Source organism: Ambystoma mexicanum, chromosome 9, assembly GCF_040938575.1.
Source record: "Ambystoma mexicanum isolate Mex_15411 chromosome 9, UKY_AmexF1_1, whole genome shotgun sequence".
Classification (NCBI taxonomy): domain Eukaryota; kingdom Metazoa; phylum Chordata; class Amphibia; order Caudata; family Ambystomatidae; genus Ambystoma; species Ambystoma mexicanum.
In genome coordinates, this window is record NC_090931.1 from 973,682,100 (window position 1) to 973,707,080 (window position 24,981).

General features: G+C 45.3%; 1 protein-coding gene across 1 annotated transcript in view; it reads left to right on the forward strand.

Annotated features, from left to right (window-relative positions):
• Positions 1-24,981, forward strand: part of DCAF17 (DDB1 and CUL4 associated factor 17) — a 1,369,255-nt gene that overhangs the window by 378,508 nt on the left and 965,766 nt on the right. Inside the window, exon 6 of the mRNA XM_069616196.1 lies at positions 6,748-6,823. Within this exon, the coding sequence (XP_069472297.1) occupies positions 6,748-6,823 (76 nt within the window). The remainder of the gene's footprint in view (positions 1-6,747; positions 6,824-24,981) is intronic.

A 24,981-nucleotide genomic window follows, 5' to 3' on the forward strand; every position in this document is an offset into this window, starting at 1 on the left:
CCCTGGCTGGGAGGGCCCATCCCCAGCCTCCCATCACATTCACCCCCTAACCCCTGCACCAGGCTGTAAACTCGGCAAAAGCTCTCTCTCGACACCCAAATAATATGACATTGGTACAACAAGCAGACTCAAAAACAACCATGACTGGCACTGAACCTATGAAAGCCCTCTCTGAGATGTGGCTTTCGGTCTCTAATGTATACAACCCCTGTGCTTGGCCAGAAGTGTTGCATCCAAAATCCCATTCTTGTCGCCAAGTGCTTTGTTTGATAATTTTAGAGTGATGGCATTGTGAACAAACACCCACACACACTATGTGATGGTAATATTATTTTATAAGCATGAATAATTGAGCTATGAAGAGATAAACCTAAGAAAGATGAGGCTGCTAAGATGGCTTGCCTTACAAGCTCTTTTGACCCTTGGAGTGAGCCTCACTGACATAAAACACACACAGCTAAGGCAACCAGGGCTGCAGTCCTGGCTGACCACGAACAAGGACTGCACCAGCTGAGAGGTTACTTACAAGGCATGTTCAAGTTGAACTGAATTATACCTTGAGTTGGTGACGGTCAATACATGGCCTTTCGAGAAAACGTCCCCTGCTGTCTACGTGATCGAAGGTACCAGCACTTGTCAATTTCCAAAAACAGTGTGGGCTGGACTAATTCAGCACTAATACATGTTAATGGCTTCCACCGTCTTCTCAATCTTTCCTTGCAAAGTGGTACATAAAAAGACACATAAAAAGACTGCATGAACTGCAAGTCTCAGCTCACCTTTGCATGGGAAGCATGCACAACAGAAAAATCTGCCTTTAGCTGATTTGAGAACTCACAGGTGTTATCGCTCTTTTAGTACTGAAATTGTCACGGAGTTCCCCCTTCTCACCTGAGACCGATCCTTGCTGGACTCCTTGGGCGGTGTCTTCTTGCGGACAGACCTGGACTTGAATAAGGCTGAGCGAGTCTCTTCCGACTCCAGCGTGCATTTAAGATTCCGGGATGCAGCAATCCGGGAAACGAAGAAGACGTGCTGATGGTGCACGAGTCCAGGAAGCAAGAGGAAAGGGAAAGGGGCAAGGAACGGAAGTAGAAAAGCTAGGAAACAGGAAAGCAATACAGCGAACTACGGAGCACACGTCTGATTGATACTTGGCAATAGTATTGAGACGCGCGGAGCCGCGGGGGTGCGGTCTATTAGTAGAATACGTTACGTCCAACGTATAGACCGCGGAAGGCGTGTCACGCTGGACGGCCATGTTGGGAGTGTCAGGGAATGCAAGGCCCGTTGCGATAAAGACCAGGAAGACCAAAAGGGGCGCATCCTGTGGGTCATGACAGAAATGTCTTGTCCGATGCAACTACTAATCTGGTTCCAAACCACAGTGTGGCACAGAGACCACCTCCATCCAAGTTATTAATGATTATCTGCACATCCTCAACAAAGGAAGCCCCTGCCTACTCGTTGACAATCTCTCTGCCACCTTTGATACCGTTGACCATTGAGCCTTCACAAAATCCTCGCAATGTGCATGGGATTTGATAGAACAGTCCTGCAGTGGTTTCTCTCCTTTATTTTTAAAAGGGAACAGCTCATCTAGATGGGCCCAAAAATCCCAGTGCCACAGTGTCACCTGCAGAGTTCTAGGCCTCCTCAGCCTCTACATAGAAACTGTCGGACGCCTCACCAACACTGATATCAAGATACGCCAATACACAGATGACTGACCGCTTTACCTACATATCAATTGCATCAGCGACATCCATCAACCCAAGCAATGATATCAAGTGCCTGTCTAAAGCTCAACTCAAAGACCAAATTAATTCTCTTGAGAAACCCCACCAAGCATGCACAAGTCCAAAATTGACTGACAGGAAATGGATTCATGCCTCAAATCTCGCGCGTTGCAAAATCTCTCAGCTGTACCATAGATGATGACCTTTTATTCACAACATTGCCAAGAGGACCCGAACAGCATACTACCAGTTTGTGCTCCTGTGCCAAGATCAAACTTTCATTCCTCCCCAAATTTCATTACAGTTGTCCAAGCACTGGTCATCTTCAACCTGGATGGCGGTTAAGTGCTTGTTGGAATCCCAGATGTCACATTGGTCCCCCTGAAAGCCGCCAAGCTCGCTGCAGCACTCTTCATCACATAACTAAGAAAATTGAATTCAACTACCTCCCCTCCATTGTTAAGAAGCTGCACTGGCTACCTCTTCAAGCTCATATCATTTTCAAGACAGCCTGAATCACTTAAAAAGCATTTATATCCAAAAAGCTGTGCTAACTGGCTGAGAAACCTACAATCTCTGGCAGCCGACACAACACTAAAAGTCACAACACTGTCTTAATACGGAGAACTGCAAGAGGAAAAGAATGAAAAAGTAGGCATTATCCTGATACTCGCTCTTTCTCTCAGCCAAGTTGCTAAAGGTGATAAGACTGACCCCTTCCATCTACACAACTCGCCAAAGAATATTTTCCAATTGCTAATTGCTCTACTCAACCCTGCTTCCCCCCCTCCAAGCTCTTTCCCTTTTCCTTTCCCCCTTACCCGTTCCCGCTGTTTTGCTACCTTCACTTCCCACCTGTAACCTGTGGGTGCATCGCCTATGTACAGCGAGAAGTTGCTTCATAGCTAGGTTTGTGCTTTATAAATCCCTAACATTAATTTAATGTGCTGTTACAAAGTACCCTGCCTGGCCCTTGGAGTAATGGTTGGAGTGAACAAATAATTTGCATGCCTCCAACCTCGGGCTGATTTTGGGCCCAAGATGATGTGGTGAGGGTCGGTTGGCCGTCCCCACCATCCCTGTGAAGGATACCGGGGTCACATTACATTGGTTCTCCTGGGGCTGCAGCCCCCTTAAGTAACTAATTGATAGAAACCAAAGAGAATACATATGAAAAGCTTGTCACTGTAATGAATCCTACGGAGTCCTCACAAAAACCCCACCTAAGGTCGCCTCCCAGGTGGCCAGGGAAAGTCAGACGCTTCCTGACCCTTGGGGTGGTATTAGCCAGGAGAATCACCTGCGAGGAGAAGGGCCACAGGTGATCAGGAGGACTCTGTTGGGTGAGACGCAGTATTTATCTTCCTCCCAGGAGCAAGTATCATTGATACCGGAATATGCAAAGGCTTGCTGTCAGAAAGAGCTGTTATTTTCCCAAGCTAACTCTCTGAATGTAGGTGAAAACAATCATAACCTGTTATGTATTGGGAATAAGAAACCCCCCTTTGAAGTCACTAACATTCATAGAGATGAAAACTCTTATAAAACACAGGGGAATAATAAAGATGAGTCTTTAAATATGACCAATTTAGACCTTGAAAACCCTTATTCCTCTCTAAAGTCAAATTTGTCATTAAACCTTATAATACTCCTTTAGGGAATATAGATAAGGAAAGAACTGAACTTGCTCTTGATGTTTGCATTAGAAAAGCCGATTTAGACATTATGGACTCAAAGGTCCCACAATTCCCAAAGTACTGGGACGAGGAAGAGGGCTGCAGAGGCACGAGACTGCAAGGTACAGCCTATTGGTAGTCATGACCCACACCTGAGGGAGACTGAGAAGCATAAAAGGTCTCCTCGGGTGCCGGCCAAAGAGAAGAGCAGTAGCAGGAGGTGGAGTAGTTGCGACGCCTTCACGTGGCAGCAAAAGTTAGAAGAGAGCAGAAACCCTAGGGACCACCGCCATGTGTTGAATGGATGCCAGGCCTGAGAGGGTCTATGCTGTTCAAGACCTTGATTGCAGAGGTTGCGCAGCGGGAAGCGTGCAATTTGAAAGTTTTCCCCATTTGCAGTCGGGCTCCAGTGGCAGGCGAGCAGCAGAGAGCCGTAGGACCAAGGAGAGATCCTTCATCGAGTGGCGCGGGATGCTGAGGAGGGGCTCCTGGGCTGCGCAAGGAAACAGAAGCAGAGGACCGGGAGGCAGCGAGGCGAATGGACGCGCACGCCTGACTCGATGAGTTCACTGATATAATGTTACACCAGAGCCTTCCGTAACCACGCGATAGTCAAGTCTGCGTTCCTTAAGCATAGAAAAAGTACAAAAGAAGTGTAATGGGGAAGGAAACCTTGTTTTGAATACTGAATTGATATAAAGCAGACTAATTGTTCTATTGCAAACCAAACTGATTTACAAAGAAACAAGTGGCAGAATAAAAACCTCCCTATCAGACCAGAAGGGTATGATTATAACTGTGTGGGTCAGATAAAAAGCCACCAGCAGGAGAGGGCAATAAACAGAAAACCCAGTGCAAACCACTGTTGCTAAAGCCAAAAGAGACTTACACCAAGACAAGTTAAATAGAACCACGATTGCCAAGGCCAAGAGAGGGCAACTAGGAATTTGTGTGTGTAAAGCATATTGCCCATGTGTAAAGGAGGTTGTAAGAGAGACTGGCTTAAACCCACATTGCCAAAACCAAAGAAGTGTGAGAGTGAAAAAGATCCATTGTCAGTATTTGGTTAATGCGAAGTGGAGAAACAAAAATGACCGACAGGCTGTCTTTCTGATAGGTGTTCAAGAGGAGTGGAGGATAACCTGCATATCGTGTGGCAATCACAAGTGTAACAAACAGCACCAATGCGTTTCTTATTTTCCCAGAAAAAATATATAAACTTGAGGTTGTGAAGCAAACGACATTGCTAATTTGTTGGAAGATAACCTTTACCACAAACGTACCTGTAGTTAGTTTATTCTGTTCTGGCAGGAGAGTTAAAACAAGCAGCTGTGGACTGTTGCAGAAGTATACTGACAGACATTTATGTTGACCCTAATGACCCATGGAGGTATTCTTGGCTTATGAGAAATCCTTGTTTTTTTTTTTTTTGCTTTTTTGTCACGAGTGGAATGAGGAAAAGCTTATTGAACATTTGTGAACTATTGGTTGAATTTAAGTTGGAACATTTTGTTATCAAGATAGACCAAAAGAACTGAAGTGGAGCTTTGCTACAAGACAGGATTTCCTTATTGTGGTACTGTTGAATAGAAACCTGCTGAAAGCTGGGGAAGTGGAATTAACCAAGATTATAAGGAGAAATTTATCAGGTTGTGAACCTAACTGATAAATGTGATGTATTTGAACTGCCATATATTACCTTGTTGTGTTATTGTATGTCTAAGTGTGAGGGACCCTTTTTTAGTATTTTAATTTATTTTATTTTAGGCAGAGAAATCCTCGTAAGGGTAGGCATAGTGAGGCGTTAATTCAACCTTTTGAGTTGATACAATGGCAACTTTTAAAACATCTTCACAAAATGTGCATCACCCCTCCCCTTAAGTGATTCCCAGCATAAGAAAGTGTGGCTGACAGTTTCAAAGGTTTTTGCAGAGGTACAGATTTAATATGGAGAGGTCCCACTGTGTTGCAGCAACTGCTGTGTTTCAGCAGAGCATAAGGCCAAGGGAAATGAGGACAGCGAGCCGGTGCACAGGAAGCAGTACAAGAGTAATGCATGGGCTGGCATCACAGGGACATGCGTCAGTTGAGTATCACTTCCAAGAGTGCAGATGAGCCTTTTATAGGCTGGGTCGACTTTGTCTCAGAGGCCTTGCACATTGGTCAGATGCAACTAGAAACATGCCTACAATCCCTGAGTCTGGCCTGGACAGGTTTGTGGCAACTGAGGGAAAGAGAAGCTTAGATATGAGCCCAGTTACAAAGGGCTGAGCTTGGAAGGGATGCAGTGTGAGCGGTAAGGTTAAGAAAGGACTATAAAAGGTCTCCTTCAGAATGAGCACTTGGCAAAGCATCCAAGGGGAGAATCAGTGGCCAGAGAGCCAGGACCCAGAGCCAGAGCGGTGGCAAAGGGCCTATGGAGACTGTCACTACAAAATCTTGGACTGCCTCTGGCCTGGGCAACGCTCTGGGACTCTTTGAGCTCAGCTCTGATGTGTCCCCTTAAGGAGGTCAGTCAGAGACAGACTTCGGGACCTGGGTCTACAGGAGGAGGTCTCCCCCACAGCTGGTCCGATAGCACAGCTAGGAGAGCACTCGCTTTGACATCTGTGCAGAGCCTGCTGACGCAGGTTCGAATCCCGGCATTGACAAACTCAGCCTTTCATCCTTCCGAGGTCGATAAATGAGCACCACAAACCATGGGTAATAATAAGCAGCGCTCAGATACCTGAGGGTTCTTAGCGCTATATAATGCTAAATTATTATTATGAAAACTACAAAAGGCACAGACGAAGATGGAAGATTTAAGAAAGACCAAGAGAGAAGGGAGTGGTCCCTTCAACTTTGACAGAGAGTGTTGTGTAGAAACCTGGAGAGCCAGATTTGGAAAGTTTCCTAGAGACGCTTGCTTTCTTCTTTTAGAAATTGAATCTATCTCGTTATGTTGTTTTGACAAATGTAATGTTTTCTTTAGCCAATGGTCCAATTAAGTTCATAATAAATCCTTATGGCCTTTACTATTGAAGTAGTGCAAATTATGGAGTCCAGTCAGCTTAATGACACAGTGCCTAAGCTATGTATTGTTTCTAATAGATTGAGAATTCATACTTCATTTTTTTAACTTCTATTTTAACATAAACCTTTTGTGAAGGACTGCACTAGTCAGTGACTGCTTTTAGGTGCATTTTATACACTGTACCAATGTACCATTGTCTTAAACATTTCTGTTTGGGGATTCCCTTTTTCAGAATGTTCGATATGCATAAATATTGCAATTATGTTTGTTTTCCAACTATTTGTCTTGACAACATATTGTATTGTTTGTTCCACAGGTATCTGACATGGGATATACCACAAGAGACTATAGTAATAAAATCAGCTCAAAATAAACTAACTTCAGCACAGCAGGTGCGTACTGTAAGGTGTTTTGAAGATTTCCAGTGCAAGCATCCAGACCTATGATGACAAATCTTTTTATGTTGTTCAAAAGCCAGTCCTTTATGGCAGTATTTCATTGATCATCTTTGTGAAATGAGTTTGGGTTTTAATTGTTTGGTCAGCCAGAATATGTAAGCCGTGCTGTGTCTGCGAAGCGGTCCATGACCCTGATGAACCCCTGTAGGGGGTTCCTCCTCTTGAGCAAGGTTCTAGCATATTTTCAGATTCATTGCTAACTTGCCTTGGGCCAGACTGATGTGTGTTAATAATTAAATTGTGTAGTACTGATAATCCAGCATGTGTTACAAGCACTGCATAAACATACCTCTTTGCAAAATTTTAATAATTCTCATGCATCTTGTCAGCTGGTACAGTGTCACAAGTTTGTTCTTAGTGACACCATTTAAAGGTACTGTGGACTTTCACAATGTACTATTTCAGTCTGTGTCTTGGAATTTTCTCGGTTCCCCCCTTCTCACCATAGTCTTTAATGCAAGAAGGGATTCTACCTCTGGTGGTTGCAAATCCTGTAAACTGTACCTTTCAAATGATTCATATTGAAACTACACACTGGGAAGTATAAATATCCCAACCCACAACATTTTGTTTGTGTCTTTCTTTCTGGCTCAGATTTCGTGGTGTTTTATTTTCTTTACATTTTTTTACTTAAGTTTTCAAATTTAAACAAACCAAACACCACAGCTCCAACCCTCCTACCCCCAGGAAGGTCATTGTGTCGCAGTGCAACAATGTTCACTCCCTTATGCATCCGGTACATGAATAATGTCCACGAGTATTAATCTTTGTGGACAGAATGTTAATATATAGTCTGCTCTCAAGTAGTTGATAATCAGGCACCTTTCTGTCTAGAACGCTGCAGAATCCTGTTGGATAGAGTAACTAACCCGTTCCAAAGCCATAAAATCCCAGAGTTTATGAATCCAATCATGGCTATTCGGGGGTTACAGTGAGAAAGAATTTTGTTCGGACTGTGCATCCATTAACACAGTAATACAACAGCAACCATATAATATTAGATTCCTTTTTTCCATAAAATATTTGACACTTTTTAAAAGCTTCCTTAATAAAATTGGCATCATCAGAGAAACATTTTACATCATTGGTATTCATAAAAAAGTTAATTGCCCCTGAGCAGGTTTTTATATTATTCTGGTTAAAATGTTGCCTCAGCCAGCGTTTCCTTATATGGATTGTAAACCTTCAAACTGTTAAAAAATGAATCGGATCCTCCAAACCACAGGGACAGGTTTTCTCTAACCTCAACCATGGTACTCTTGCTTGCAATGGTAATACATTTATTTGTGTCATAGGTAGCAGTTAGGAGAGTGTGTTCCTACTATTGTTGGTGAGGATTTTGGAAACATCGAGACACGGTCATAGAACCTTAAGGACGGGAGCGTCGTCACTCGCTCTAAAAAGGCACCAACTTCCAACTTGGCTGGCTTTTTTTAAGAATGGATTTGCTGCTGATTTTTTTAATGCGCTGCCTGTCCCCGCTCGGCTGTAATTTTCCACAGTGACATTAGTTCTGCCCACACGAGAGCCAGTTATCGCTGACTTTGTTTGCTGGTTTGCTGAGTTCCAGCACTGCCACCGGTAAATTTGGGTTAGAAAAGGGACCATGTAGACATTTTAAGAAATAGTCCATAAAGCGCTGTTCTGTTAAACAGAGATTTCGAAGGGATTGTGTCCTCCGACGTATTCTTTATCTTGATAGATCATCTCCAGCTTGCTGGCCTAGGAATTTTTTTTTCAGTAGTGGGCGCTGCGCGTCGATTTCCCTCGAGCCTCTGTATCGGCGCCGACGTCATCATGCGTATAAATAGACTCACTCAGCGTCTGTTGCTCAGTTCCGTTTTTCCGCGCTTCATGGGCCTTGGAATCGCATTGCTCAGTTCGTTAGTCAGAGAATATATTCTTAATTATTCCTCGAGAATACCAACTCTTACTCGATGGCTTCCTCATCCGAACCGACGACTCCACGGTCCGGCTTCAAAAAATGTCAAGACTGTGGAAAGAAAATGTCGTTGACAGATCTGTTTGTGGTGCCTGGGATCGGAGCACCAATGTTTGGAGTGCGAGGACTGCATGTCCATGACAGCGAAAGCCTTGAAGGAGCATAAAGGGGAAGCTTGAGAGAGGTAAGACAGTTAAAACTCCTTCGAAAGTTTCCTCAGCCGAGTCGAGATATTCGTCTCCTCGCCGACACAGGAAACATTCTCGTTCTAGGTCTCGAAGCAGTTCCCACCACTCTTCGAGATCCAAGCATTCAAGTAAGAGACGTCGAAGATCCCCTTCCTCGTCGTCTTCTTCTTTTTCTCCGGAAAGAGTCAGCTGCTCCACAAAACATAGCTCTCAGGCTGAGTGGGAGGAATTCCGTAAAAGGATGCTTAGCGTCTTCGAGAAAGTGGCCTCGACCCCCTCGAAGACAGCTGAGGGTGATACCCTGGGTGAAAGACCCGAAAAATCTAAACACCACGAGTCGTTGCACCCGGTGAAAGAAACTACTAGAGAGCGTCACAAACCCTCGAGCAAAGGCACTGTGCCATCGACACCATCATCGAAGGTCCCTTCGACACATAAATCTGCGTCATCAACGTCATTATCGAAGGGCTCATCGACGCATAGGTCGATCGACGATGCCGACGTCGACGCCGTAAAAGAACAAACCCACGGCCATCACTCCCTCACAGTGGTCATACCCAGGGCCTCTTTCATGACTTCGAGGTCATCGACCTCGAGTAGGATCCCGATCCTCTCAAGTTCTTCGAGGCCTCTTCCAATCTTCTCGATGCCTTTTTGTGTTTTCGAAGCCTTTAACGTCCGCGTCAAAGACGTCGACGTTTTCCCAACCAATTTTAACAAATTTAGCCCCTTCTGCTCTGGAAATGGGATTTAAGCCATTTCCAAGGTCTGATCATTTTAGACCTTTGTCTTCAATTTATGAGGAATGGGAGGATTCGGATCAGGAAAGACCCTTTGGGTTGCAGAGATCTGCAACACCAGAACCAGAGGAATTTACCTCTGAGGAAAATAGGTTGAAGGACCTTCGAGAATCCCTACATGAGGCAAGTGGGTTAGATAATTCCCCAGAAATAGAATTTGCCAGACCAGCCCCAGGGGAACATGCTGAGACCCCTTACAGAATTTTAATGGCAAGAATTATAGAATTCATGGGTTGGGGTACTCCTTCACCTGCATTCCAACAGGATGACCTTATAGACATTTTAGTTAAAGGCCCACAGGAAGATCCTGTGGTTCCATTTCACGCTGCATTACAAAGAACGATATTGGCTAACTGGGAAACTCCTGAGGTTATCCGGGCGGTTAACAAAAAGTTATCAGCCAAATATAGGGTATCTACTACTGACCCTGAATTTTTGTCTAAACATCCAACTCCAGAGAGTCTGGTTGTTCAAGCAGCAACTGCATCAGGCAGTAGATCGGCATACCCTACTGTTCCACAGGACAGCGATGACAAAAGATACGACTCTATGGCTAAGAAGGTTTTTTCTGCATGTAGCATGGTGTTGAAATCTATTAATGCTACTTGTACGCTCGCAAGGTTCAGCCATACACTTTGAGAGTGTGCTTCATCAGCGGCTGCTTGCCTCCCAGAGGGAGAAGAAAGGGAAGCGTTTCTGAACATCAATAAGGATGGTAAAGACGCAATGTGCAAATCCCTTCAAACTGGCATTAATTCTGCTGACAGCATCAGTAGGGCCATGGCGGCAAGTACTACAACGTGCAGATTTGCGTGGTTGCGAAAGTCTGGGTTTGCTCCAGATGTACAAGCCAGACTTTTAAATATGCCCTTTGACGGCTCGTCTTTGTTTGGTAAGAAGGCGGATGACAGCCTAGCAAAGTTACAGACATCCAAAGCAGCAGCAAAATCCCTGGGACCTGCAATCCGTCAAACGCCATATTGACCCTCAGGAACCTCTTGGAAAGGTAAGTCCTTTCGCTTTTATTCCGCATTGGTAAAAGACAGAGGACAGTCAGTTCAAAGAGGTCAAAAAAGATTCACCCGAGGTGGACGGGGTAAAAATACAAAAGCTGCAGCAGCAGCAGGTGCCTCTTTACTCTTGGCACCTGCATCAGCCGCCTCTAAATCACTCTGAGGGCTCCCTTCACAAGACACCAGTAGGGGGCAGGCTAACTCAACATTTGACGGAATGGCAGGCTATTACGTCAGATGCTTAGGCATTGGAGACAGTTGCCCAAGGTTACTGCCTGCCTTTTCTACACATTCCTCAGTCATCCACCGGGGAACAGCTCTCGGAAAGTTCCAGATCCGCTCCTCTTGCAGGAAATTGAAGACCTGCTGGAGAAAGGTGCCATAGAACCGGTACCTGTAGCGGAGAGGAACAAGGGCTGGTACTCGCTGACTTCCTAATACCGAAGAAGGATGGAGGACTGAGACCTATCTTGGATTTACGAGAATTGAACAAGTTCCTCAGGAAGGACAAGTTCAAGATGGTAACTCTTTCTCAGATCCTTCAGGCCCTCCAGCTCCAGGACTGGCTGGTATCTCTGGACCTTCAGGATGCTTATTTCCATTTGCCAATCCATCTCAAACACAGGAAATACCTGAGCTTCGCAATTGGCGACTCTCATTATCAATTTTGAGTTCTGCCATTTGGGCTGACCTCCGCCCCAAGGGTCTTCACCAAGCTAATGTCGGTAGTGGCTGCAAGTCTAAGGAGGGAAGGGATTCACGTCTACCCCTGCCTGGACGATTGGCTGATCAGAGCTGTATCTCCGGAACAAGCTCAGATCCAGCTAGATTGTTTGCCACTTCCTTCACAAATTGGGCTTCTTCCTCAATTTAAAGAAGTCACAGATGATATCATCACAGAGACTCCAGTTCATTGGAGCGGTTCTGAACACTTCCCTGGGAAAAGCCTTGCCACCAGAGGTGAGGGCTCAAGATATTCTGCAGATCGTCACCAAGTTTCAAAATGTCCAACGTCTCCCAGCCTTCGACTTTTTGAGGTTGCTAGGCCTCATGGCATCCTGCATCTTCCTTGTGCCAGAGGCTCGCCTGAGAATGAGATCTCTTCACTGGGCACTAAGAACTCAGTGGTCGCAATTCTCAGGGAGAATTACAGATCTCCTTCAGGTTCCCGACAAGGTGGCTGGAGACCTTCAGTGGTGGGCCTGCCAGGAGAACATCTTGAAAGGAGAACTGTATTGGCAACCATGGCCGGAGATAACAGTAGTCACAGATGCCTCACTCACGGGGTGGGGAGCCCATGCCAACGACTTGACCATCGGCGGTCGTTGGTCTCCATCGGAGTCCAGACTACATATCAACCTGTTAGAGCTGAGATCAATCAGACTAGCGCTGAAGGCTTTTCTGCCAGCTGTACAGGGGAAAAATGTTCTGATAATGACGATGAGTTCACAAAGAAATACATAAGCTGTGAAAAATAAATTCAGAGAAAGCTACTAATTCTAATTGACTTGGTATCCAACAAATGGATATCCGAACTTGAAACTTCCCAGGATGGCCAAGAAAAACACAAAGCAATGTGAAATCACATCCAACACAACTTATTGAAAAAATATATTACAATGTTTTATTATTACACAAAGGTGAATACATTTAACAAATACACAAAAAATCCTTTTAGTTAGATTGCAGCATATACATGAAATGTTATGCTTTGAACAAATACATGAATATGCCTAAGACAAGTGCATGAAGACAACAAATTTCAACTTCTTTATAGTACAAGTCTGCCGATTGTGCAGAAATATATGAATGCAATAGTACAGGTCTGCCTACGTAAACATTTCACATTATTCTGGTGCAGAAGTCAGGGTCCCAAACAAAGGTGATGTAGTAGGAAACAAATAAGAATTTCAAAAAGAAGAGACCACTGTTACGTTTTGGCGGGCCACCTGTGGGGCCTCTTTAGAGAACCGTCTTCCTCAGGGCAGAGTGACTGATGATAATCCCCAAAATGAATGTGGGTGGAATTCGTCAAAGGCAGAAATTCTAGACGCAAAACTCGACTTCTGAGTGGAGCGTGGGGCAGCAGAGACTGAAAGAATCATCACTGAGAGTGAAGGTATTTTTAATTCTCACGTTAGGGCATTTGTTCTGAATAAATCAAGACCAGTATCCAAAGTCCAACTTCGGAACGAAGAGAAAGACTGCCACAAGTTTTTAGTCAAGGGGTGTCCAATTTAGGGACACTCGTCCGGTAATGAATACCGTCGGCTCTGACGGACGAAGGAATGTTACTGGAGCTGATGATGTCAGTCGAAGTGCCTGCGTGAGTCTAGTAATAATGACGGACAACACAGTGGCCATGCACTGCCTCAACAAAAGAGGAGGCGTAGGATCACTGCCTCTGTGCAGAGAGGCGATGCAAATCTGGTTTTGGGCAATCCAAGAAGGAATCTCTCTATCTGCAGTTCACTTAGCCGGAGAAAAAAACAGCAGACACTCTGAGCAGGCAGAGTACAGTCTCCCACGAGTGGGAACTAGCTCAGGAAGTCCTTCAACAGATCTTCACACTTTCGGGAACCCCTCAAGTGGATCTGTTCGCCACCAGCATCAACAGAAAGTGCGATCAGTTTTGTTCAAGGGAATTTCCCCCGGGAGGAGCTCTAGGGGACGCGTGCGTAGTGGACTGGGAGTGTAACGCTCACCTGGTTCCCACGGAGGCGCGGCGTCGAAGGCGCAGAACTCTGAAGATGGACAGGAAGGGCCCCTCTATTCTGGCTTCCCTGGCTCGTTGGATACCCTCCTGTGCGTGAAAAGGGAGTATTACCAACTGTGGAACAATGCTCAAGCCTCCCACTCCCTTCCAACCCTCCACGATACCTCCTCCACGATTCCCTGTGAAGCCTCACCTTAGGGTTTGGAAGGATGAGCTCTCCATCCTGCTTCTGATGCAGGGGCGCGTTGAAACCCAGTTACTTCACTGGATTGAGGATTGATGGGAGTTCAGGTAAGCTTGACTGTTCAAGTAAGGCGCTGTAAAAGTTCTGTTCAAAAGTTCAAGCTTAATAATAATGTTTGTTGTCTAATTGCAGCAAGCGCTAATGCTTATGTCTTTTTCCCCTTATGGGCCGGGGTTCGGAGTGCCGGAGATATGGCGCCGACCCGAAGTGAAACAGTTCTGGATGAGCGCTCAGGTAATGTCTTTGCATTCGCTCATTCAATGTCTTTGTCTTTTTTCCCCATAGGGGCCGGGGTCCGGAGATGCCAGGAAGCGGCAGGACCCGAAATGCAGTGGGAATAATCCAACAGGTAAGACTTAAAAGGAAACTGAGCTTTCCTTATTCCTTTTCTCCCTCTCACCTTTATTCTTGTCTTTTTTCCTCTAGGCGCCAGGGCGTAGCTGAATCCGGAAGATCGCTGCTGAAGATGGAAGCACCTTGCAAAGGTGAGTAAAATGTAGCGCTGCAGCGATCGAAACGAAATGCCTTTAAAATGATGTCTTCCTTTTCAGGGCCGTTGGAGAAATGACTCCGGGATGCAGATTTAGCAGGTAAGGGCTTTTCTTCTCCTATTCTCTTCCTTTCTCCCCTTGCAGGTGTTCCAGGGTGCTGGCAGGCGTGGCTGAAGTCAGGATGCTGGAGCTGACACGGTGAGCGTCCATCTGCTAGGTGCAGAACAACGCGAAGCATGTGTGGCTGTTCGGGTGGGGTTTAAATAGCCTTGGAAGAAGTTCCTGGTATGTATCCTTCCCCGACCACTCCCGGGTGGTGAAGTAGTCCTACAGGTTAAGTAGTCCCATTCAGGCCTCAAGAGGGCCTGGATGAAGCAGCAAGGTCTGCATCAGGTAAGTGTGCACCCAAGCACTTAAACACATATCCTCTACTATGAGCCTGGCGCCTAAGGCGCCAGGACTGAGGTCCGCTATGAGCCTGGCGCCTAAGGCGCCAGGACTGAGTCCAAAGGGCCCCGACTTGGGCCCGCTGAGACTTCCCTGGGGAAAATGATGTCTGCCTCTGGGGTTGCTGGGCCCGGCCTGGCTCCTTAGAGGTAGGCATCATGACAGGGAGTTTCCACTTCTGTACGCGTTTCCTCCAGTCCCTGTCATTCCTCAAATGATCGGGAGGTTGAGAAGGTTCCGGAAAGCCATGATCCTAATTGCCCCAGACTGGGCCAGGAGAACGTGGTACCCGGACCTTCTGGACATGTCCATCTGCCCTCCAATTTGTCTTCCACTCGAGGGGAATCTTCTCTCGCAGAAGGGAGGTCAGGTTCTCCATCCAGACATCAGAACCCTCAACCTTCACGCTTGGTATCTGAAAGGTTGAGATACAAGGATTGGGACCTCCCAGATGACGTTATGGAGGTGTTGCTTTCGGCAAGAAGGCCTGAAACAAAGACTTTATACCACTGCCGTTAGAACAAATTTTGCAGCTGGTGTAGAGAAAAGAATATCGACCCCTTTTCATGTGGTACACCAACAGTGTGCTTTTCTACTCAATTTGGCAAATTCGGGCCTTCAGGTTGGCACTATCAAGGGCTATCTCGCAGCGCTATCGATCTTCAAGCGCACTGCAGAGGAACCACCGTATTTCAAGTTACCCTTAGTAATACAATTTCTGAAGGGATTAACCAATGTCTATCCTCCAAGACCATTCCAAGTTCCCTTATGGGACTTAAATTTAGTCTTCAATTTCCTGATGGGTACTCCTTTTGAACCACTCCACTCTTGTTCACTAAGGTTTCTTACATTTAAAACTGTCTTATTAGTAGCATTGACATCTGCTAGGAGGGTGAGCGAATTACAAGCTCTATCTTGTAAACCCCCTCATACAATTTTTCATAAAGACAACTTTGTCCTACAAGTGAAGCCTAATTTTCTCCCAAAGGTGGTTGCTGAATTCCACATCACTCAGAAGATTACCTTACCTTCATTTTATCCCCCTCCCCATCCGGGGAAAGAGGAAGAAAGGCTGCATAGGCTGGACCCAAGGTGGGCTTTGAGCTTTTACATTAGCAGACTTGCTAGGATTAGGCAAGCAGACCAACTGTTTGTAGGTTATCTCAGGGCACACATTGGGATTACCTATAACAAAACAGACCATTTCCAGATGGATTATTTTAGCCATTCTGGAATGTTACAAACTGGCAGGGAAAGAGTCTCCTCAAAATCTTAGGGCTCATTCAACCAGGGGTATTGCAGCCTCTTCGGACCTCCAAAGAGGGGTACTGATTCGAGACATGTGCGGCTGCCACATGGTCGTCTACACTTACCTTCACAAGATTTTACAACCTGGATTCCTCCTCTAGCCAATAGACTAGATTTGGCAAAGCTGTGTTGCACTCTGTGCACTCTTGATGGGAAACAACGCAATTTTACTCCCACCTCCAGTTACACACCACTGCTATGGGAGTCTATCAAGATAAGGAATACGTCGGAGGACACAATCCCTTCAAAGAACAAGTTACTTCTTACCTGGTAACGTTCTTTCGATGGGATGTTCCTCCGACGTATTCCTTATCGCCCCTCTCATCCATCCCCTCAGTAAAACTTCCCTTGTGGTTACAGCTTACGCTCCTTCTGGGTCACTAACCAATTCATGTAAAACCACTGTTAACGTCAAAACGGAACTGAGCAACGGACGCTGCGCGAGTCTATTTATATGCATGATGACGTCGGCGCCGATATGGAGGCTGTCAAGGGACATCGGCTCGAGGGACATCTGAGGCCAGCAAACTGGAGATGATCTATCAAGATAAGGAATACGTCGGAGGAACATCCCATCGAAAGAACGTTAACAGGTAAGCAGTAACTTGTTCATTTATCACACCCATTTCGAAGCGAACAGCATCTGCAGGCGACTTAGGAGGCAGGCCTATTAACCTATGGAGGTCCTTGTTTTGCACTGTCTCAAGATCCCTGCACAGGGTAGTACTCCACTCTTCTGCCCCGTATAGAGTAGCCAAGTTAATAGTGGACTGCATTACCTGCAGACATTTGTCCAGGTGTTTCGCTCCGAATTGGTGATGTTAGCGCATAAGTCCACGCAAGACGACTTGAGCTTGTTTAGAGATGATGCTTATGTGATTTCTTTACGCCCCAATGTAGGTGAATAGCAGGCCTAGGTATTTGTACTCGTTTACAACCTCGGGTTACATTGCTTTTCATTTTTTGTGTAGTTAGGAGCCAGGCTGCAAGTAAGATGGGTATTAGTAGCTTCAAACTAGCTCTGTCATAGTTCTCCCCCCTTTGATTCGACCAAAACTAGGAGGCATGTGAATAGCCTAGTAAATTGCTTGGACCCAAAAATCGTACTTTTTGGCCCGAAATAAAATCCCAAAATTGTTTTATCTTAAGACATAATGCGAGGGTCAGAAACGAGAGCAGGACACAAGGTTGTCATGTTTTCCCAAGAAGATATTTATTAAAAGAAAACAATGGTTGGAAAAGGCCTCTCTAGCCCTATGCTAAAGAGGAGCTTGCCTGCCTAAAATCTCAAAACTAAATATCTGTCTGTGTCAGGATGTCAATAACTCAAAAACTGTCCTTGTGTCCAAAACATCCTATCCTGACCTTCACACTTCAAACAAATGACAATGTGTAAGGACACATATCTTCAATTGTCCAAAAAGTGTTCACAACTAAAATAAGTATAATTCCAAACAAAATTGTTTTTGAAGATGGGAGCACTTGGTTCCAGTGGGTGGATCCCTTCCCCTGGATTCTCAATTATAAGAAGAATAGTCACTTGTGTAAACAGTTCCTTGATATCTTGTTTGGACTCACAAGATTCCTGTTTAGGCAAACAAGTCTTTAACAGTCTTTCTTTCATGCAACTTTCTCTGTGGTCTGGATTGCAATGTCTTTCTTTATCATCAAACTTTCCAGGATTCAATAAATAAACAATCTTTCCTTTACTATTTCTTGCTGCTTGCAAATTGCTTGGTTTACTCTCCTGCCAGGTTCCTTTATGCTATGCCAACTGTCTGGTGTACTCTCCTGCCAGGTCTCTTTCTGTAACGCCAACTGCCTGGTTTACCCGCCTGCCAGGACTTTTGTATTTATCAATTGCTTGCTGTCTTGCTTGTCAGGATTTCTCATGTTTCATTCATCTGGTGTCTTTGGTTTACCCAGACTTTTCATGTGCTTCTGTTTCATCAATATTGTAGATATGGACCTCATATTTAGAGTTTGGGCTATTAGGTGGCGCTGAAAACGCTACCTTAAAATCCATAACTATTGTCATTAACATAAGAGCTTCAAATATGTGTTTTGATTGAATGAAGGTCCGTAATGCTTTTCCAATGGGGATGACATTTTAGGAGGGATGGACAGTTGTAATTCCACTCATTCCCCGCCCTAGCCAATGAAATCCCTATGGCTAATCCCACCCATTCCTGTCCATCTCTGAACTCTTTGATTTGACTGAGCTCTAACATGGAGGCAGCCATTTTGGATAACTGTCTCTTAAGGAAGCTCTCTGGAAATAAGCCAAAACGAGGCCCATCTTTGAATGGAAAAATACCATGCATCTCATGTGTATAATCCTTTTTAAAATGGCTAAAGATATAATAATTCATATTATACACTTGTATGTTATTCTGTGCGCTTTTTTTTTAACTTTGAATGAATTGTGTGATTTTTTTTTATTGTATACATAATCACGTTCGCCATGTTTTTATTGCAAGACAGTGGCAAAGGGCGCCACTGTTTTGGAGCTGTCCTGCGTTATTTTGCACTTTCCAGCGGATCTCTTGTTGCCATGATTAAGCCCCGCTGCCAGCTGGAGCATATAAAGAGGAGGGGGCTTAAAAACCACACAGGGCACCCCATGCGGCGAAGCCCACCGCTGTTTTGTAGCTGTCCTGTTTGTTATTTTGCACTTTCCAGCTAAGCTCCTGTTTCTGTGATTAAGCCCCGCCCCCAGGTGGAGGAGAGGAAGCGGAGGTGGCTTAAAAACCACAGAGGGCAGCCCTTGCTGCAAAGGGTACCGCTGTTTTTGGAGCTGTGAGAAGGTTAAACGTGATTGATCCTCGCCCAATGTTCAACGACCATTCTTGCTTAGAAGTGTCCTGACACAAGTTCGTACAAACTAGAAGAGATCAGAGTCTTGCAGCTGAATTGGTGTACATTGAGTGGCGAGTGAGCCTCAGAACGCCACCTCTCAGTCTTTCTCTGCTGTAATCCTACTTGGACTGGTGGGTTATTAAATGCTATTAAGGTGTCAGAGTTGTTCACAAGCCTCAGCCTAAATCCTTGAATTTCGGTACCTATATTCTACTGAAAATATTAAGACATTGGCTTGTATTTAGTAAATCCACTCTCATCTACGGATGCCAGTTGGGGACACGTAGCTGGGGTTTTGTAGCCAGCTGTGTACCCCTCCAGAGAGGGCTGGAAGGATTTGCCTCAATTTTTATATACTGCAACCCCAGCATCGATTGTCTTTCATACTTGCCTGGAGATACTACTTTACATTCTGCAATTCTACATCAAGGGACTTGTGAGGAGCAGGTAGGGTGAGACAGACTATTGTTGCCCCGTGAGCGGTCGCAGGCCCCCCACTCGCTTGCTCTCTGTTTAATTCTTATTCGTTTTTTGTGTCAAACATTTCAACCATTTTAATTGTTTTATCTTGGGTTTTTAAAGACAGATGACCGCAGTGAAAAACGCGATCAGGGGGCTTGTCTAGGAAGACCAGTGACACTGGCTTTTTAATGTTTTTTAAAAATAACTTTTTTGTCGCACATCAGACTTTGTGATTATTTTTCCTGTATTTTGTACTTGTGTTTTCATTCCTGTATGTAACAATTTCCAAGGACCAGAAAAATATCAATGTACAGATGCTATAAAGACTGTGACGGTGATAAAACGCGTTTGCAGTAGTCACTAAAGTGCATTCATAACTTTTATGTGCAGCGTTTCTGTGAGCCGCAGCGGCCATGTGTTTCCGAGGTCCCTCATTCTGCACATATTGCCGGGTAGCTGGAGCAGTTAAAGCTGCCTCAAGCTCACTACGGGTAATTTGATATTTAACCAGGGCTTAAAAGGGAGAGTAATTTCTTTACAAACTGCACTTTTAATAAATTCACATTTTCAGAGACTTAAAGAGAGACTTCTCGAAGACAAATTAAAAAATGAAACTGTGCCCGTTGGATGAAGTAATTGCGACGGTTGCATTCGTTCTGCATTGATGCAATTATTTGTCATGCCTCGAGAGCTTCTCCAGTGCCATGCGATTGCAGCCTTCACATATTGACGTGCCTCACTTACAAGCTTCCCCAATGATGAGGAGGGACACAGTGTTTCGTTTATTTGCCCATCCATTGACTGGACATGCTGATCCCTGTGGTCATTTCCACCCTGTTGCTACCCCTCCCCACCCAAACACCTCCTTGTGGGGAAGTCTTTGAGTTTGCTTTATTCTAGCCTCACCATCAAACTTTGTGCTCAAAGTGCCTGCCAGTGTTTTTCAAATCGATAGTGTGAGAGTTAATGGCTTAATTTGGAGTTGTAAACCCTCCATTGGTGGAATAAGACCAGATCTGCTTCAGCCACTCAATTTATGAGCACTACATGTCTTCCTCTGGATTCTTGTTACAAACATTGCCAAACGCCAATAGTTTTGGCTAGTGTAGAATTATTAGGCATTTGGCAGGTAACAAAAGCCCAATCTATTGGCATTGCCAATGCTTGTTAAATATATTAGTGGTAAGTTTTCTTTACGTTTTGCCCCAAATTCACATTTCAGATATTCACTGTTCTTTGGGGTTTGCTTTTCTGCCTTTTGGTATTCAAGTAAGCCTTTCATCCTATTCACAAAGTTACAATGTTCAAATTGTTGTTGGTGCAGTCTCTGCAACGCCCCAGGGTCCCCACTAGCTTCGGGTAGACTAACTGGCTTTGTCCAGCGTCTCTGCAGTGTGCTGCGGTCACCCGCTTTCCAGTTTGGAGACTGTAGATGTTCTTCCGGCCTCGCGGCTCTGAGATTGTAGGTCTGCTTTCCTGCGGGATCCAAAATAAACTCGTCAAGCACCCCGGACCTTCCTCACAGCTTCAAGTGTGTCAACAGCACTTCACTGTCTGTTTCGGCATCCGCCTTGCCCCGTTATAGCCTTCTCTGCCCTGCCACACCAGTACATACTGTTTGGGAGCTCCTGGACAGGACTTCTCCTTCACTGCTTCCCTGAACAGTGCGCTTGTGAGTTTTAAATGTCCCATACACATTTACTTTAGAAAAACAACTACACTGCTCATTGAAGTTCAAGTTCTTGGCACATGGTTCAAACTTCTGCATCCTCCCCGTCTCAGTAGTTGGAGAATTCTGGGATTTGAAGTTCATAGATGTTAAACACATGATATTGGAATAGTTCTGTTTACTGGTTCTACAATAAGGAACCATGGAAGAAAAAGGTGTTATCTTATTAGCAGAGTTAGTGTGATGGTTGTGTGTTTGGCCATAAAAATAAGAGGGTTTTCTTGCCCACCAGTGGGAACACAAATCTGACGGTATGCCATGAGGGTCTGTGGAATCAGAGGGTCTTCTTCATGAAAAAAGGTCTTGGGTGTAAGTGGTTCTTCCTTATGGGAAAGGGGAGATACCGTGTCTCATCCACTGAAGTCATGACACCTCCCCGGTAGTTGTCTCCTGTAAGGAACTCATGGTGACAACAGTAAAGACAGACATAAGTGATCATAGTTCAGGGGGTGTTTATTGAACTTTATAATGGGTGAGATAAACACCTAATCTAAACCTAAATCTAAGATGGGAGAAAGCTACAACCATTAAATAATAATAAGGCAGTCCTAGTGGCATCTTGACAAATAAAAAAGAGCCTATACAAAAAAAACTATAGCCAGTCCTTACTACTAAGTTACAAAAAGAGTTTGGGTCAATGTTCACCAGAAAAGAAAGAAGTGTTCACAAAAATAAGTCAGGATGGTATGGCTGGGTCTCCCTTCCCCACGTTTTAAGCACGGGACAAGACTGGACTCCTTCGCACAGCACACTGCTGGGCCTCGTCAGCACAAGGTTCACAGTTCAACAATATCAAAAACCTTCGAAGGCTAAGCCTCTTTCCTGCAAAAGTCTTGCCTTAGAAGGCCTGTTGATTCACAACGACAAAGATTATTTTGGTAGCCTTGCACTTTGTGCAATAGCTCTTCGCCCCTAGGATTTCCCTCTGTCGTGTTCTGATCCTCCTCGCAACTTGGGCCTCCCTCCGTTGGGTTCACTGCAGCCTTTCTTTAACACAGTTCATGTTTTTCTAACACAGTTCATGTTTTACTCATTTTCATCAGAAAGCAGGGTTTTCCTTCTTCTAGCTTTCTTTCGGGATCCCTCTCTCGGGTTCACATTTGCCTTATTCCACATTTCACAACCTTGTTGGAAACTGGGGTTCCCTTCCCCTAGCTTTCTCCTGGCAATGGGTCAGAGACTTTCGATTGTACAAGGGATTTGACGTGAACCTTGCAGGACCACTCTGATGCCTCACGCCGCCCTTTCCTAGGGCCTTCTGTCTTCGTAGTTTCAACACGAAACCAAAGGAGCCGGCGAGAGTCCTTTGAATGAGTACTCCTACGGAGCCTGACCACTATGCAGCTGGCCCTTATCTGGGCTTTCTCAAAAGTTCAAACACACACACACACACATACACAAGTATTTTCAAGTTGCTTGCATTCAAAATGTTGCTACTTGCAACCTTGGGCTCAACACAATTCGGTTTGCCATCAGCCTCCTCCGACTCACTGGCTGTGCTGAACCCGTTGGCTTCTTTCTTCTCTGGAGTCAAGGACCGTACCACGGTAGCCAGTTTGCCTCCCTGCCTGCACTATCAATGCGGGAGGGCCCCTGTGCACAGTTGACATCTGCTGCTCTACACACCAACTGCGATTCCCGGTCTTCTGATTTCCCTTTCGGAGGCTTCGCTGGTATGAGTTGAAAAGGGAAGGGCAGTTCCCCTTTTGTCGTCCCTCTAGGTCTCGCCGCCTTTCTCCTCCGTTTGAACTGCCAGTTCGGTGTAGCTGTTTCCTTCGTTCGGCTTTGCTGGAAGTGTGTTTTCATGCTCTGCATTTTATCCCTGTGGGGAAGGTAAAGGGCCGTCAGGTGTGCATGGTTATTGTCAATTGCCTGACTCTGCCTGGCTTCTGTGTTGGGACATGTCGGGTGCACAGCTCTGGTGTTAGTCTGCTGTCTGTTACAGTGTAATAATGTGTTTGTGTTGGCAAAGGGGAGGGGGGTAGAGCTTCTAAATATCCTACAGGTTAGGATGGGGAAAAGGTTTTACAAGGAAGGGGATACTTTATCTCAACCTTCAATGTCCCACTTTCACTCCCCTAATACCCCTCGCCCATGTGATACTCCCCCACTGGCCCAGCCCCAGGAACTGGATCCAATAGCGATGGCCGTGTCCTGGCCACCTGGATGACAGATCTCTGAGGACTAGCGGGTGAGACACCTTTTGGTTTCTCACACTCCTCATGTGATCCTCCCTCATGAAACCGCCTCCAGGGTCACGATCAGATAGCAACTGCCTGCCCCTGGCCGCATAGGAGGCGGTCACCACCGGGGAATCCGTGATGACTCTACTGGTTTCATCACAATCCCCACCAAATAGGATTCCATCCTCCCCTGCCCCTGCATTATCTCAATCAGCTTGGGAATGAGTTGAAAAACATTAGGCGTAACCACTGGACCATAGAGCTCTGGATGACCAGAAACCAACTCTTGCTAAACCCCTCCAAAACCGAAATCGTGGTATGTGGCAACCCTGAACTACTTCCACGTCCACTACCTGGCCATCTGCAATGGTCAATTCACTGACTCCCTCTAAGTCAGTAAAAAAACCTTGGATGCACCCTTGACTCTGACCTAACACTCTTGCGCCAAGTCAACAACGTCTCAAAGTCCTGCCGCTACCACCTTAAAACTCTTAGGCGCATCTTTCCATATCTCTCCTTTCCCAACAGACTCTCCGCAGCCAAATCAATTGATATATCAAGACTGGATTACGCTAACCCACTGTACCTCGGAATCCATGCTTACCAAATGAATAAACTACAAAGAGCACAAAATGCTGCAGCCAAACTGCTTCTAGCACTTGGCCCGAGAGACCACATCTCCTCAGCCCTCAAAACTCTGCACTGGCTTCCGGTGGCCCAAAGGGTGACCTTCAAAACCTTATGCATTTCTCACCGAGCACTGCATAAATCCGGACCTCAATATCTTCAAGACAAGCTAAAACCTTATCACCCTCCACGTACTCTTAAGATCTAGCTCAGCCAGCCTCCTAGTCATACCTAAAACAAACTCAGTCAGGTTAGGCGGATCATCATTCTCAGCCTTGGCCCCCACGCTGTGGAACGCACTCCCACCCCACATCCGCCTAACTGAAGATCTAATGTCTTTCCGCAAATTACTGAAAACTTGGCTCTTCCCCTAAAACCAACCCTGTACTAAAACTAACTCAAACTGAATAACAGCATCGCAATGACATCAACCCAACAAACTACTAGATCTTGAATAACAATAAGACAAATAACAATACAACATCAAGATCCAAGCGAGAAATCGACATCTAGTAACCGCTAATGTAAACTAAAAGGACAAACAAAATAGAATGAGGAAAGTAAGTCAATGCAGTGAAATCGATAAAAAGAATAAATCGTACGAAAACAGTAATTGCGGTTTAAATTGATAAAATGGACGTAATGATTGCAATGGACAAATTAACAAAATGAACGAAATGAATAAAGAGAAGACGATGGAAAGATGATTCTCCAACATGGGGTCTGGCATGGATTCACATGCTCATGAATATTCCCCGTCGTCAGGCTGGGAATCCTCGGTAAAGAAAAAATCAGTATCAGTTTTGTTTCTGATCTGTCTTTCTTAGTAGTAACCAATCACTGATCTCTGGGTTATACTTCCCCCAGCCAATGACTGCCCTCTCCCTAAGCCCCTCCCCTGGCAGTCATCCTCAGATTTTTACTGCACGTTCAAGTGTTGGGAGTCCTTGTGCTTTAGCTCTCGAGCTTTTACTGCGTTTTCGCGCTTTTCCAGGAGATTTTCTCATTTTTCGGTTTAATCGAGCCTCAAGCTCCACCGTTTCTACTCCCAATAACGGGCACCCATTTCGGAATTCTTCTACG